Source organism: Piliocolobus tephrosceles, chromosome 10, assembly GCF_002776525.5.
Source record: "Piliocolobus tephrosceles isolate RC106 chromosome 10, ASM277652v3, whole genome shotgun sequence".
NCBI classification, from domain to species: domain Eukaryota; kingdom Metazoa; phylum Chordata; class Mammalia; order Primates; family Cercopithecidae; genus Piliocolobus; species Piliocolobus tephrosceles.
In genome coordinates, this window is record NC_045443.1 from 67,894,596 (window position 1) to 67,911,683 (window position 17,088).

At 39.7% G+C, this 17,088-nt stretch overlaps 1 protein-coding gene across 2 annotated transcripts in view; it reads right to left on the reverse strand.

Annotated features, from left to right (window-relative positions):
• The window catches only part of PTPRB (protein tyrosine phosphatase receptor type B), a 126,854-nt gene that overhangs the window by 97,832 nt on the left and 11,934 nt on the right, over window positions 1-17,088 (reverse strand). For both annotated transcript variants that reach the window (XM_023226528.2, XM_023226527.2), the window contains one exon: window positions 13,170-13,423. In XM_023226528.2, the coding sequence (XP_023082296.1) occupies window positions 13,170-13,423 (254 nt within the window). The remainder of the gene's footprint in view (window positions 1-13,169; window positions 13,424-17,088) is intronic.

Here is a 17,088-nt window from a genome sequence, read left to right on the forward strand (position 1 = left end):
TGCCTCAGCCTCCCAAAGTGCTGGAATTACAGGCGTGAGCCACCGTGCCCGGCCTGTTTCAATTCTTTTAGAAAACATGCTTTTAAAAATACTTGTTAATGAAAAAATGAAGTTTCTTCCCCTCGAGAGATTCTATGGACTTTTAATCTACAGCCAGACCAAAGATCTCAAATCCTTTCAAGTTAATAAACACTCAAAGAAGGTCAAACCTAGAACATCTGTGTATTTCTGGGAACAACAAAAAAAAAAAACTTCCTATTTCTCTGCCTAGGTCACCTGCAGAGTAAAGAACTTTATACTCTGTATTTTGTGCCCAAGTTCAGTGGCTCTGCAGAGCCTGGCATACCTGTCAGCCTCATCAGTGGCAGGGGTCCCCTCCTGCTCTCCACAGATACTGAAAGCCTTCTTACAGACTCTGGCTGCCCTCAACCTTTACAGGAGTCTTTTCCCTGTTTTATTCCTTTGCAACATTGTGTTTTTCTTCTCTTGCTGTATTCAGATAACAATGTGGTTTCCTCAACTGTAACATTGGAGTAATACCTCCTCTAAATACACCACACAGCTATTATGAATAAATAATATCACACCTACATTACAGTACCTTTGCAAACTTTAATGTGCTATACAAGTGTCACTTTGCCTAGTAATATACTCATCTTTCTATCTGTCCTTTCCATTGGGGTTTTAAATATTCTCACAGGTTAGATTTGGGATCTTCCCACTTAAATATGTTAAATACCCTTCTGTCATTTGTGGAAGTCTTCAATATATCCTATCTCCTCCAAGCTTTCCCAAACACTTTTTAAAAACCATGCTACATGTCACTAACATACTGTTATTACCCTATCAGTTACTTTTAAAGCTACATTTCATTTTCAATACACCTTTTAACAATCTAGCTGGGCGCGGTTGCTCAAGCCTGTAATCCCAGCACTTTGGGAGGCCGAGACGGGGGGATCACGAGGTCAGGAGATCGAGACCATCCTGGCTAACACGGTAAAACCCCGTCTCTACTAAAAAATACAAAAAACTAGCCGGGCGAGGTGGCGGGCGCCTGTAGTCCCAGCTACTCGGGAGGCTGAGGCAGGAGAATGGCATAAACCTGGGAGGCGGAGTTTGCAGTGAGCTGAGATCTGGCCACTGCACTCCAGCCTGGGTGACAGAGCAAGACTCCGTCTCAAAAAAAAAAAACTTTCCTTATCATGAAAGCAAATGTACCAAAAAGGCAAAATCTGAGGAATACAAATCAAAGAGGGCGATAAGAAAATATTATCACCATAACACAGTTTAGATGCTTCCAAATTCTATGCTATTAATAGTGATCTGTACCAAAATATGCATCTCCACTGAAACAAAATTAATTTTTAAAGTATATAAAAAATTAAGAAACAGAAAAAACAGTGATCTGCTGATAATGTCCTTAGGAATAGGAATTAGGAAAAATAGAAATGATTAAATACAATTAATTTCTTTTTGACCTATCAAAGAGGGACATGCACATTTAGAATCATATGTCTTTTATCTATTTTATTACCTTCAATGTTTATGACGAATCATAGCAATACATGAAGGAAAGGACCAATAGTCATAGGCATCTCTTTTTCAAAGGTGTATAACTATTAGTTCTTTTTTTGGAGAACCTTAAGGCTGACAGCAGAGCTCCCAACTGATTAGTGAGTCCTAAATAACCCATAAAAATGAACATACTATGAAACAAGAGGAAGAGTTTAAACTCAGGCTTTTACCGATTACATTTTTCCTTTTAAAAGGACATAATTTAACATGAGAAATTCGAGAAAACTGTAATAGATTCAAGGAAGTATAAGACTGAGAAAAGCTTTTAGATATCATCTTTTCTATGAGGAGTTTATTTGAAACTACTGGACAAAGTACAAATAAATTGGTTCGTTTTGGTTTTTGTTCTCATCTTTGTTTGGAATTTCTCAACTTCTCTTGAGCCTACTTGTACTACATCAGGACAGTATTTGAATTAGAAGTTGCATTCCAGAAATTTGGAATCAGCCACTCTGTAGCATTTCAGGGGACAAGCTTTTCTCCTTGCCACCAGGAAACGTTTCCCAGACTACATGGGAAGGGTGGGGCTGCTTTTGATTAGACATGAGTGAACAAACAGCTGTCTTAAAAAAAAAAGCCATAGCCATTTAAAAACATCATTAATTGGCCGGGTACGGTGGCTCACACCTGTAATCATAGCACTCTGGGAGGCTGAGGCAGGTAGATCACTTGAGTCCAGGAGTTTGAGACCAGCCTGGATAAGATAGAGAAACCCTGTCTCTACAAAAAATACAAAAATTAGCGCTGGGTGCGGTGGAGTGTGCCCGTAATCCCAGCTACTCAGGAGGCTGCAGCAGGAGGATTGCTTAACCCCAGGAGGCAGAGGTTGCAGTGAGCCCAGATTGTGCCACTGCACTCCAGCCTGGGTAACAGTGAAAACCCTGTCTCAAAAAATATATATTGATTATGAATTCATGGCTAAAAGCACGAATCTTGTCACATTATGAACACAGATGTTGAATAATACAATGGATCATCAGGGGGTCTGTGAGCCACTGTTTGAGAACCATTACTTTGGACAGGGGTTTGAACTGGACATGGGGATGAGAGGGCAGTGGTGTTGGATGGATGAGGGGAAGGCAGAGTAGACTGGTTAAGCTAATCCACACTTCCCTCACCCATGACCTAAACGATCATGGTCCTTACCCTGGCCCCTCATTACCTGGCCTCTGCCCATTTCTTTCCTCCCTCCTGCTTGCCTTCTATTCTCCACTTGCTTGGGTCTGATAATTCATTTACTTTCATTCAACAAACACTGACTAGCCACCTATTGTGTGCCAGGCTCTGGTATAGGTTTTGGAGGCTCTGCTCCCCCTCCCCTGCCTATGGAACTGACTTGCTCTAGAGCCCTTGTGCCTGTCACTTTCTCTTCTTCAGCCACTCCTCCCCAGGCTCTCTGCTTGGCAATCTTTCTCTCGTCCTTTGGGTTTCAGCTTAAACACACCTCTAAGGGGCCAGTCCCTTTCTGATCTCACAAGGAAAAATTATCTCTTTATTATTGTTCATCTCAGTGGCCATTTGTTTAATTCAGAACAATGACTCTTGGTAATAATCTAATTATTTATGTATTTGTGTGCTGTCTGCCTTTCCTGGTCATATGGAGGATTCTGTTAGAGCAGAATCTTTGTCTGTCCTGCTTTTCTTGCACAGGGATTGGCATAGAGTCTCAACCAACATTTGTTGAATCTTCATGTCAGCTTAGTAAATATTGATACACGAATAAATATCCTAAACAAGTCCTTCTAAACATGGTCCTGCTGGACCATGTTTAGAATGAATGTTTAGAATCTTAAATACTACCCTGGAAGGGAAGAGCAGAAAGAGAAGAGAAAAAAGAGGGAAGAGCAAAGGAATGAAAAAGAAGAAAAGATTGATTCTGAAGACAAAGAGAAAACGGTGGGGAAAGTGAAGAATGAGAGGGAAGATGAAAGGAGGACAAGGAGAAGGAGGAGGGAGGAGTACCCATTAGAACAGTAGTTCTCAAAGTGTAGCTCTCAAATTATCATCATCTGAGAACTTGCTAGAAATGTAAACTTACCGGCCTCACCACAGACCTAGGAATCAGAAATGCTGGGGATGGAGCTCAATAATGGAGCCCTCTGCATTTTAATAGGCCTTCCAGTACTAGTTCATGAGAAGGAGCTATTCAAATTCTGGACAAAGGTCTCAGATTATACCCTAAACCCTGTACTCGATATCATTTTACATTCAGGAGAGTTAATGAGATCTTGGTTTTAAATTTTTTTTCGTAAATTTTACTGAGTTCTTTGCTTATAAAAAAACTACACAGATGACTTAGAAGGACAATTTTAGAATGCATTATTTAAGTGAATTGGTGAACCTTTATAATATATAATATGCATATTTTGATATATATAACTCCTCATTAAAAACTAAGTGAGATCGCGCCACTGCACTCCAGCCTGGGCGACAGAGTGAGATTCCATCTCAAAAAAAGAAAAAAAAAAAAAAAAAAAAAATTAACTGTGAATACTTGAGCAAAAAGGATCAACATGTAGCAAACTTAATACACGTTAGACAAAAGGCCAGTTTGATACCTTTCCTCCTAGGAGGTTATGTTATGCAAATCTCACTCCAGGCTTTCCCCTAGATATTTATCAGAAGAAAGCATAGCAATCAGGGAAATGTGTCAATTAAAAACAACTACAAGATGGCAAATCCTTTTCTGAGTTTTACTTCAAATGGGCTCAATAGTAAATTCTGGTAAAAGGGAATACAATTTTAACCTGCAGCAGGTGTCATGCATTTAAAAAGAGATGCATTAAAATGTAGAGAAATGTTATTTTGATAAGTAGTTTAAAACCAAAAACCATGACCATCCTATTTTGTGCTTAGAGAGACAGTCTGAGACACTTGTTTTTCAAGGACTTTTTCTAGCTAAATTTCCTAGATCATAGGTCTCCAGGAAAATGGAAATAATAGAAGCATTAGGAGAGGGCAGTTGCAAGGATTAAATGAGAAGGTACATGTCACATGCATAGTCCAGTTCCTGTCTAAAGGGCTCAATAAATATTAAGTTCTATGATTATTAGTAGTAATAATATTCTATGAATAACATTAAAATAAATAATGAATGCTGAGCACTCGGTAAAATTAGAATGACAAAGTTCATGGCTGAGAACTCATCTTTCTGAGAACATCCAAATGACAATAAATTATCATTGCCTCCAATCTCGTACCTAAAATCACACCCAAGAAACTTCAGTAGATCAACACCCAAAGACATTTAACAGCTGCTCAGTCTGTTGGACCAGCCAAGATTTTTTTAAAATACTGCAAGGGACGGGTGGGAGTGCCGGTTAAGTCTCTAACAGCAGGCTCCACTGTCTCTCTAGAACACATCTCTAAGGTTTCCTGGTACTTTTTTTTCCCACACCCATTTATCAGCCTCTTCCCCTCCCCTTCTTTCTATTTTGTTTTAATATGAAGGAAATGGGCTTTACATAGCTTTTGTTATAGCTTTGTAACTACAAACAGTCAAATAACTTACAACCAGATGTGAGTGCAAGTGAGCCACTTTTTCACTCAGGCACTTCTGCTGCATCTTCTTTCACACCACAGTTCCTGCCACCCCACCCTTGGAAGGAGTCTACTCCCAGATGAACCCAGCTGAGGCAGTAATGCTTGCAATGGGGCAGTCTGTATGGGTGCAGCTGCTGTACGGTATGGATTTAGGAACTAGCAAACATTTATTATCAAACCCTAGGATAGTAGACAAAGCATGGCTTATGATAACATTGGCTTTAGAGAAAAGGAAACAATGGTCACCCACAGAAATTATGGTGGAGGGAATAGGTTGCGTATATCCTGAATTAAATGTGCAATCTCAATAAAGTTATCAAATTCAGGAAATTCAAAATGGATGTAATACTTAAATCCACAGTCTATATTTCAATTTTGTCAATGATCTCAATAATATCCTTTTTTTGCTTGTTTTCTCTCTAGATCCAGCCCCCAGGATCCTGCATTACATTTAGTTGTCAGTGTCTTACACTTCTTTTTAAATTTTTAAAATTATTTATTTTATAGAGATGGGATCTCTCCATGTTGCCCAGGCTAGTCTCAAACTCCTGGGCTCATGTGATCCTCCTGCCTCACCCTCCCAAAGTGCTAGGATTACAGGTGTGAGCCATTGCACCTGGCCTCTTAATCTTCTTTAATGTGGAACAATTCCTCAGTCTTTTAAAATGACCATTCTGACATTGGCCTTTTCGAATGATACAGGTTGGTTATTTCCATAGCATCTTCCTCCATCTGAATTTGTCTGATGTCCTTGTGATGAGATTTAGGTTGTATATCCCCAACAACACTTCCTCCCTTTTCCTGCTTTAGTGTTTTTCTTAACAGGCTGATTATTCAGTTATTCTCCAATGGATTGCAAAGCTGATTGCACATTAGAACCACTCTGGCAGATTTTCACACTATAGGTGCTGAGGTCCTACCTCAGTAAATCCTGGTACAGGTCTGAGGTGGAATCTTAGAATGTGTATCGTTCAAAAGCTTCTCAGGTGATTTTGATGTATGTATAACCAACGGTAAGCACCACAAGCTTCTGCTCTCCATCAGCATGTCCTGGCTTCTCTTTTGATCTCCTTTTGCTTTCCCATTGCCATTCTCTGTCCCCACTGCATCAACTCTCATCTAATGTAGAACTCACCTGCCCAGGGAGACCAATGTGCCAGAGAAATACCGTCAGGTTAAAGGGCCCATTTCAATGCATGTGTTCTGTTCATGGTTGTATTTTATGTGCATACCATTACACAGTCATCCCCCAGTATGGGGGTGGAGTGACTCCAGGACCCTTAAGTATAACCAAATCTCCACATACTCAAGTTAATTAGTTGGCCTTGCAAAACCTGTATATACAAAAGTCCATCCTCTGTATACCTGAGTATACCTCTGTATACCAAATTCCACCAATAATGTATTTTCCATTTGCATTTGGTTGAAAGAAAGCCCTGTACAAGAGGACCCGCACAGTTCAAAACCATGTTGTTCAAGGGTTAACTGTATATGTTCACAAAATAGCAACGTGGTCTTTTTGTGCACAAAATGGAAACCAATGCAAATCACCCGTCACTAAAAGAAAATGAAACAGAATAAAAATCCTTGAGATTTTCAGGCTGGTGGTGTCCAGTGAATTGTAGACCATCTTTATGCTATTGGCACATGGTAATCCACTTTAACTGGCAAATTAAGAAAACTGTAGTCCATGTTAGAATTCGGCTTGAATGATGCTAATTATAATTTAAGGTCTTTAGAAACATATCCTCCCCACAATATGTTACTCCCCAAGTGGCCTTTTTTGTAGCATCAGTCTCAGAGTCTGTTTATATTGTATCTATTCACACTAGTCAATCCAGGAGTCATGATGAGTGATCAGAGGATGGTTTGCTACCCCACTCCCTGCTACTTCTTTGCCCTCCTGCCTCCAGGCATTTGCCTCGGTGAAGGGGAATTTTTTCCCATCTTTAGTTCTGGCCACAGAACAGTGGTAGCAGTGGGGTGTCTCCCCTGCATAATTTAAGTGACCCAATATAGGAGGTTACCCCAGATTTGCAGGGGGTGGAGGGAAGTGGGGTGTTTTCTGCATTTGCCTCCTCATTTATTTGGAGACTCACACTGAGCTGTGATCTCTTTGAAGGCCAAATAGAAGGAAACACAAAACTGTGAAAGCCCAGACCAGTACCACAATGGCTATTCATGAACTGAGGAAATGCAATCCTTCTCCCAGGCTGGAGCGAGGGTGGGTGGGCAGGGAAAGATTTAGAGATATTTAGTAGTATCTGAACCAGCCAGTAACATTTCTAATGCATGTTCAGCATTTTATCCCTGTCAACGTATTTTCACATAATATGTTGACTCATCTGCTTTTTACCACCCTGTGAAGAAGGCAAGGTAGGAATGATGAAACAGAAACAAGGAGAAGCTAGTATTAATAGCTAAAACTATTGAATATTTATCATGTGTAGTCAGTGTTCTTCTTTGTTTTTTGTTTGTTTGTTTGTTTTGAAACAGGGTCTCATTCTGTCATCCAGGCTGGAGTGCAGTGGCATGATCACAGTTCACTGCAGCCCTGGCCTCCTGGGCTCAAGTGATCCTTCCGCCTTATCCTTCCCAGTAGCTGGGATCACAGGCATGAACTACTATGTCTGGGTAGTTTTTTTTTTTTTTTTCTTGTAGAGACAGGGTTTTGCCCTATTGCCCAGGCTGGTCTCAAACTCCTGGGCTCGAGTGATCTGCTTGCCTCGGCCTCCCAAAGTGCTGGAATTATAGGCGTAAACCACCATGTCAGGCCTAGCCAGTGTTCAAAAACACTTTACTTAATCAGAATTTAATGCTGTCTTATGAGGGAGAGTGAGTACCCATAACTATCCTTATGTTAAAGAAGAAATGAGTGGGACTTGAGTAACTAGTAGATATCATCACTGGGATTTAAGCCAGGTTTCTCTGACACAGAGCCCCAGCTTCTGATTCATTAGTTCTAGAGAAGGGCCCAAGTGGTTGCATTTCTAAGAAGTTCTGGGACTAAGGTCTATACTTGGAGAACAATTGATCAAGGTATTTCCTGACTCATACCATAGACAAGTTTCCTGTTCTGCTGATTTTGGTCTTGTGAAGACATGCAATCCACATAATACTATTTATAAAGGTGACAATAACAACAATGGCAGCTAACATTAATTAATCACTATTTTACTATCGTTCAGGCACTACTCTAGGCCTATGATATGTGTTAATTCATTTACTGTTCAGGGTTGGGAGGTAGAAGAGAGAGAGCACCACAGGGTTTTGAGGTCAAGTACTGGCCCAAGTACACGAACTTCCAAAGTCAGACCCCTTACACTAGCAGGTAAGGATGTGAGAAAAGAGAGAGTAAAGGAGAAGGGCAGGGAACACTCTGATCCCCAAAAGTCAATATAGCACAGTCTTGCAGTAGCATTAGTAAGGAGTGATTGCTGGATTTCAAATCGTGTCCTCCTCAGCATTTACCTTTATTATCAGGCACGCTATATAAGAAAATAGGTGACTAGATATTCAGGGGAGTGTTTGTGTGTGTGTGTGTGTGTGTGTGTGTGTGTGTGTGTGTGTGTGAACCCTTCTTGGTCTGTTATTCCCTAGTCATTTAATCTTGGGCAAGTTCCACTTTAAGTTTCAGCCAGCTATCTACAAAACAGAGATAGTGGTGGTGGTGGTGGTGGTGATGATGATGATGATAATGATAATGATGACACTATGGTAGATTGTTTAATGGTCACAGATTCCTCCCACTCAATGTGCACACTCCTTTGCAATGTGACTTTGCAGCTCTTCCCATCAAGAAATGGAATTTAGCCAGGCGCGGTGGCTCAAGCCTGTAATCCCAGCACTTTGGGAGGCTGAGATGGGCGGATCACGAGGTCAGGAGATCGAGACCATCCTGGCTAACACGGTGAAACCCCGTCTCTACTAAAAATACAAAAAACTAGCCGGGCAAGGTGGCGGGCGCCTGTAGTCCCAGCTACTTGGGAGGCTGAGTCAGGAGAATGGCTTAAACCCGGGAGGCGGAGCTTGCAGTGAGCTGGGATCCGGCCACTGCACTCCAGCCTGGGCGACAGAGCAAGACTCCGTCTCAAAAAAAAAAAAAAAAAAAAAAAGAAATGGAATTTATTAGGCCGGGCGCGGTGGCTCACGCCTGTAATCCCAGCATTTGGGAGGCCGAGGCAGGCGGATCACGAGGTCAGGAGATCCAGACCATCCTAGTGAACATGGTGAAACCCCGTCTCTACTAAAAATACAAAAAAATTAGCTGGGCGTGGTGGTGGGTGCCTGTAGTCCCAGCTACTGGGGAGGCTGAGGCAGGAGAATGGCGTGAACCCGGGAGGTGGAGCTTGCAGTGAGCCGAGATGGCGCCACTGCACTCCAGCCTGGGAGACAGAGCGAGACTCCGTCTCAAAAAAAAAAAAAAAAAGAAATGGAATTTATTTCTACACTCCCTGAATCTAGCCTGATTTGAGAGTTGCTTTGATCAAAAGAATATGGTAGAAGTGATGTTGCATGGTTCCAGAGCCTGGGCCTCAAAAGGCTTGTAGCTTCCACTTTTGCCTTCTAGTGAGGCTGCCCTAAACCATCATGAAAAGGAGCTGGTGTAGCCTACTGGGGGATAAGCTGGTGTAGCCTACTGGGGGAGGAGAACTTAGACTCCCCAGCCTACACCCAGCACTGACTGCTACTCATGCAAGTGGACCCTAAACCTAACCCATCAGTCATCACAAACCAGATGTTGTCTGATAAGGAAAACAATGGACACATAGATATTTTATTTTTACACAATTCCAAGCAATTAAGTCAAATGATTTTAAGCCTTTCTTACACTTTTCTAGGCATCCTCTGTTGAGACACAGTCCTTTTGAATTTACTTTCAAGGGACAGGCAGTTTATATCCCAAGTGACTCATTTTAACTTCTCACAGCATCTAACCACAGCTGTTTATAATGGACTGTTATAAAGTTAAAGCTCTTGCTAAATCAAATAACAACCGAGCAGGAATGCCCAGGCTAAAGCTTTAGAGTCATGAGAGCTGCAATTGTAGAAACTGTCTTTTGAAAGAGCATAGCTTTTACACATTAGCTTTCCAGGACACAGTTAAAACTTTGCTTAAGCTTCAAGAAAAAAACTGGAACATGACATAGTTGGACGCATAGTCATTCTGATGCCCTGCCTGGGAGCTCATATAAACACTGCAGTGAATCTTACTCTAGAAAAAGGCTACATGATCCAAAGCTGCAAGCCCAGGTCTGGTGCTGGATCCTGTGAGCTCTGTAACACAGGGCTGGGTTGGTCCAGTGGGTATTGTGTCTATAGAGCTCTAGAACTGGTTGTCTCAGACTCTTGACTGCAGCAGAGCCTGGCTACCCCTTGGACTTCTGTGTTTCACAATGGTTAATGCTACGCAAAAATGGGACAACGTTCTTTTTGCTAAAAGACAACCCTTTAGTGTTCAGGCAGATAAATGTTTATAATAGTTTTTATTCAATATTTTTCTTATTTGACACACTTAATTTTTTTTCTGTACTGTTATATATATATTTAAGCTATGATATAAATAAAATGTCTTGTAAACTGCTGTTAGGATGGAAGTTTTTGCTAGGCACATTCAGCCACAATGAGGAGGTGCTCCCCCAACAAACACACTATTTTTGAGATGGAATCTCGCTCTGTAGCCCAGGCTGGAGTGCAGTGGCACAATCTCAGCTCACTGTAAGCTCTGCCTCCCGGGTTCACGCCGTTCTCCTGCCTCAGCCTCCCGAGTAGCTGGGACTACAGGCGCCCACCACTATGCCTGGCTAATTTTTTTATATTTTTAGTAGAGACAGGGGTTTCACTGTGTTAGCCAGGATAGTCTTGATCTCCTGACCTCGTGATCCGCCAGCCTCAGCCTCCCAAAGTGCTGGGATTACAGGCGTGAGCCACCATGCCCGGCTGAAAGTATGTTTTCAAAAGTAAATGGTGATGCTATTCAGCCGTGAAAAAGAATGAAATAATGTCTCTTGCATCGACATGGATGGAACTGGAGGCCATTATCTTAAGTGAACTAAGTCAGACATGAAAAGATAAACACTGAAAGTTCTTACTTGTAAGTGAGAGCTAAATAATATGTACATATGGACAGAGAATGCAGCTTGGTAGACAATGAAGACTCAGGATGAAGGGGTTGGAAAAGGTGGATAATGAGAAATTATTTATTGGGTACAATGTATGTTTTTTGGGTGATGGATACCCCCAAAACCCTGACATTGCCACTATGCAATCTATACATGTAAGAAAATTACAATTGTAACTTTAAATAAATGCAAATAGCCGGGTGCGGTGGCTCAAGCCTGTAATCCCAGCACTTTGGGAGGCCGAGACGGGCGGATCACGAGGTCAGGAGATCGAGACCATCCTGGCTAACACAGTGAAACCCCATCTCTACTAAAAAATACAAAAAAAAAAACTAGCCGGGCGAGGTGGCGGGCGCCTGTAATCCCAGCTACTCCGGAGGCTGAGGCAGGAGAATGGCCTAAACCCGGGAGGCGGAGCTTGCAGTGAGCTGAGATCCGGCCACTGCACTCCAGCCCGGGGACAGAGCGAGACTCCGTCTCAAAAAAGATAAAAAAATAATAAATAAATAAATAAATAAATAAATAAATAAATAAAATAAATGCAAATAAAATTTTTTAAAACGTTTAGTTAAAAAAAAGTGGTGAATCTCTCACTCATGTCAGTGGTTTAAAGGGTTTGAGAATTGGAGATTTAGGGAGAGCACAGTGCCAGCTGATGATGGTATCCTTAAGTCATAGTTCTCTTGCTTCCATTTCCTGTCTTCCTTTCCCATTTTCCAAGCCCAGACAGATCCGAAACCATAATTATCAGGCTAGGAGAGGTGGGTGAAAAGCTTGGTGGAGAGTGAGAGAATTTGGACATGTTTCCCTTTCCCTACTTTAAGCCCAAACTGGGTGGGGTGATGGAAGAGGTGAAGCTAACATTTAAGTCAAATTTAGAGTTCATGTTATTTCCTGGAATTGGTATTTTTGTTAATGAACTGAGAGTAAGTATTGAGTTTTAAAGTGATATAAAGAGTGTCCAGAAAAGGAATGGGGTTTTTCTAACTTCTATTCAGAAACAAAGGAAGAACTAGGTCACAGGAAAGATTTGTAGTAAAGGAAAAGTAGAGATTATTTAAAAATAAAGTCCCGCGAGTTATTCAATGTACTGACTATATTTGTTTTGTGATCAATAATGAAACATGCGCTCACCAGCCGGGAACCATGTGCAATGTGAAATTCTGCACAATTAAAAGATACCATAATGCTAAATGGATGTGAAGTCATATGACTTCTATAAATGATTTGGGTTGTTTATTAGGAAAAAGCTGAAGTCTGTCAGTGGAACCTCAGTTTTTTGATGTGCTATAATTACACATATTGCCTAAATGGTGGACTAAAACTCTGCAAGGAAAACAAAACCAAAGAGATGAACACCTGAAGCAGAATCATTATTTGAACAGACTCCTGTGACGTTGCCACTCTGCTTCTCAGTCATTTGACTAATGTCCCCTTGTGGAGGTGGTTCAAGGATGTTGATGTGGAAGCGGTATGTGACTTCCGTTCATCTTTTACTGTGCTCCTGAGTCAATTATAGTGATTCTTGAATCTGCCATTGCTTTGGACTCTCTCCCTTCCTTTAGAGCATAAATAATTATGACACATACGCAGGGTTGCCTGCAGGGCACTGATTTTAATTTCTATTTTCTGGTTTCAGGACATGTGTAACACCATGAACCCTGACTTTGGTTCAGAAAATATGGCCAAGCTACAGTGATGCCATGGCAGCCTAATTATCTGCATCTCATAAAGATATAGAAATTTTGAGTCAATTTCAAAGATTTTCATTATGCAAAATGCTTTCCTGTACATTTAGCAGCCAGGACACAGAGTGAGAGTGCCTAATCCCCTCCTGCAGCAGTGGCATTTTTAGCAAAGCAAGTCTTTTCAAGCAATGAGCCTCCTGAGACATGCACAGACCATACTCCACACCCCCCTTCCTTTTACCTCTTCAGTGGTGCTGGAGAAGGGCTGAGTAGTCGACAAAACCCATGATGTGTCTGTAATTCCAGTGTGCAGATCAGGATGCTGCCTCTCACTGCTGTTTTGGCTGTAGTTTTCTGCAGTATTTCTGATGAAGGCCTCTGTGGTATTTCTAATCAGGCGTTCCAGGCTATCTGGAACTGCATTAAAGGTAGTGGGAATCTGGGGAGGAGCTGTGTTTCTAGTGCTCCTCACCGAAACTTCTGCTCCCAGGCCAGCTGAGGTAAGGAAAAGATAGTTGCAAAGATTATTCTTATGTTTCATGAATTCTTCACATAAAAATCAATTTTACTTAGCAAAAGAGGGCCTTTTCAATAATGGCTTCAGTTAAATGAAAAAAGCAAATATACTTTGAGTACGTGACAATGTTCATTTGTCCTGTCCAATTCACCCATCCTTTATCCATCTATCAATTTTATAAGCTGGAAGGAAAGTTGTAGAAGCTACGCTACCAGAGAAAAACCCAGCTCTGTGTAGAAGAGAGAATTAAACCTATTCTATGACAATTTAGGGGGTCATTGAATTGGCTTCAGGGGAATCCATGAGTCTCCAAAAACTGTGCAAAATTCTATGTATATGTAGATGTATACTTTTCTTCTGTGAGGTACTGTGATAGCTTTTATCAGCTTCTCAAAGCGTGTGTTAAACAAAATACCGGGTTGAGAATCATTGTTAATGACTTGCCTAACTTCACCATGAAGACTGACAATTCCTTGAAAAGTAATGGCACTTCGTTAGCCACAGTGCAAACTGTTTCTAATGCAACTGTATAGTCACAAATGATGAGACTGTGGTATTTTCTAAGCTAGCTATCTTCTGGAAGAACACAGGATTTACAATTTATGAGCTGGTGGGATTAATTTATAGCTTTGTTTTGCAAGGCTGAATTGCCCATATTAAAAAGAAATTGGTTCATGAATTAGGTTCACTTAGCCATAATTTTAAAATGTGCTCTCCATCTCTTGGGGATCTTGCTAATGTGCAAATTCTGATGCACTAGAGATGGTGAGAGCCAGCATTAAGGTCTCAGGTGATGCTGATGTTGCTAGTTTTGGGGCTGCACTGTGTAGCAAGACCCTAGAGCACACTTGAAGCACTGAGAAGTTCTGTAAATTATGGTCTGATGTGGTGTGTTCAGATGTTTCCATCAACTCCATAGTGCACTAGAGTTTTATGGGATACAAACCCCCACAAAACCTTATATAATCAGATAAACATACCTTTGAAGAGTTTCTGGCTAAAAAACCTGGGAGAACGAGGATTTTATTTTTCACTACTCATTTACTGGTTATTTATTCAAACAACTATTTATTAAACAACTACTATGTGCCAGGTAAGAGCTCTTAAAGAAGCTATTTATCATCCTATTTCCCTGTTCTGGGCTGCCTTACCTAGCCCTCTTTTGAGTCTCATTCCTTTCCATTCCAATCTGAACTGATTAGTGTATTTCATATAATAATATATGTAAAGAAGAGGGAGATGAGGGAACAAAAAGAGGATTAAGATGGAAAAGGTATTTTTACAATTTATCAAGATGTAAATATCAGCAGTTCTTCTAAAAGTTAATAAAATGATCTTGGCTATAAAACATCCTTTTGTTGAGATGCAAAGGGTTGGGCAAAGTACTGTGTATATAAGGGTGATGGATTTAGCAAATAAAAATACATTGTGTCCAGTTAAATTATAATTTTAGATAAATAGCCAACCAATTTTTAGTATAATTCAGTATGTTTAGTGTATTCCAAATATACAATAATACAAAGATAACATACTGTGTATTAGTAACATACTAAAGATTGTTATTTATCTGATATTCAAATATAACCGAGTGTGTGTATATTATCTGGCAGTCCTACTTGTACATCTACTAGATCTCAACTTTGATAAATTTTTGGACATTCCCCTTAGTTTCTGTTTGTTTTTGCCTTTCTAAATCTTGTGCCACTATTACTGCCTTGGTGCTCAGGTTAGCCACTCTGGACATAGATCAGATTTATTGAACCTTGGGGTATTTTCTACATGACAAACTCAATATACTATTAGTGAGATTCCTTTACAACACACTCCAAGAAACAGTCTTAATTCTGCAGTCTTGCTTGAGTTAGGTGCTTGAATGTTCCCTTAAGTAGATGTTTGTCTATTGTAGGGATGTAAAAATTTCTGTATATGGAGATTAGCATTTTGATTGTTTTCAGCTTTGGTTGATCCTGATCCTCCGAGTTGACTGCTACATATGACGATTTTAGCTCTCAGACCCTCAAAAAAAAAATTTAACCATGGGGTTAGGACAAAAACAAGCTTCTAAATACCTAGCATGTAATTACATGTCTTAGTATGTCAACCCACGCTTACTCTTCTTCACTAAGGTGCTGTTGGTAAGTTTTTATCCTAAGAGCTTTTTAAAAAATTAGTCAGCTTACATAATTCAGTGGATGAAACTGGAGTTTCCAAAAATAGATAAATTTTCAAAACACTCTTGAAATTTCTCTGCAAATAACATAGGTTATTACCATTGTACGTAGCTTTGGACTATCTTGTGGAAAAAGTTTCAGTCTTCTGTCATTATCTTTAATTAACCTTCTAAATATATTTTTAAAACATCCCATACCAAACAAGTTCATTTTCCATTTTAGACCACCACCTTTTTCCCAAAGAAAGAAATGACAGAATATTCAGGTTCAGAACCCTTTCATTTTGTGTCTGTGTTTTTAACTTGTGCTATTTAAGAAGTAAGAAAGAAGATTTAGTCTTAACATTCAACTTACAAGTTTTGTGAAATTTAAAGCAGTGGTTTGCAAACTTAGGTAGGCATCAGAATCACGTTTGGAGCTTGTTAGAATATTGAAGCCTTGGTCCTTCCCCTAGAAACTGCGATTTAGCAGACTTAGTGTGGGACCTGAAAGCTGCTTTTCTAACAAGTTTCTCAGGTGATTCCTAACATACATGTACATATGGTTTTAGTTATATACGTAATATGAACCAAAAATAAATTTGAATCATTTCTTATGTGGTTACTGAAGGATTATAAAACAGATGGAAAGAAAGAAAATCCATTATAGAAATATATAAGATGATCAAATCAAGTTTTTTATCTCCTGAACTCTTTGTTGAAATAGGTGCTGTGAAATTTCATTTGAAAATAGTAGATCTTTGGATAGTTTGGTATCCATGAATTCTCTGGGTGTTCTTTAAAAATGTATATTCATTTCACAGTTCATGAAATAGCAAGATGTTTTGACAAACGCAAGGAAAACTTTATACAATGGAACAATATGTGAAAGCTATTTTTGAAAGCTTTATTGTACCATTGTTACTACATTGTTTCTCTACTATAACAATTTCTACTATACAATTTCTCCCAGAACACAATTCAAGGTAAGGTCGACCATTCTTGGTCAATCTAAAAAGTTTTAGCATTCAAGTTGCATATAGCTCTTTTTATAGGGTACTGTCAGCTTACAAAGTGATTTGTAATGGCTGCATAATATCAAGACCATCTTTCAAATTTAGTTTTAAAAGAGCAATGTGTATTTTATTTTATAAATTAATATATGACTCAGAAATAATACTAGAAATACAATTTCTATAATGATAATAAAGATGATATATTGTGTAAGTTTCCCATCTTTAAATAATACAAATAACTTTTAAGCATGTCAAAAACAAAATAACTTGAATGAAACTCATTTTTGGAATAGAAGAACTTAACTATACTGGTACTTTCTGTTCTGTAGGAAGATGCCAAATATAATATGCCTTTTTAAAAGTGAGTAAATCATCTGGAAAAGAGATAACAAATGAAACAGGAGATACTTTAGAAAAGGATGGTCTCTATCCTATCTATCTATCTATCTATCTATCTATCTATCTATCTATCTATCTA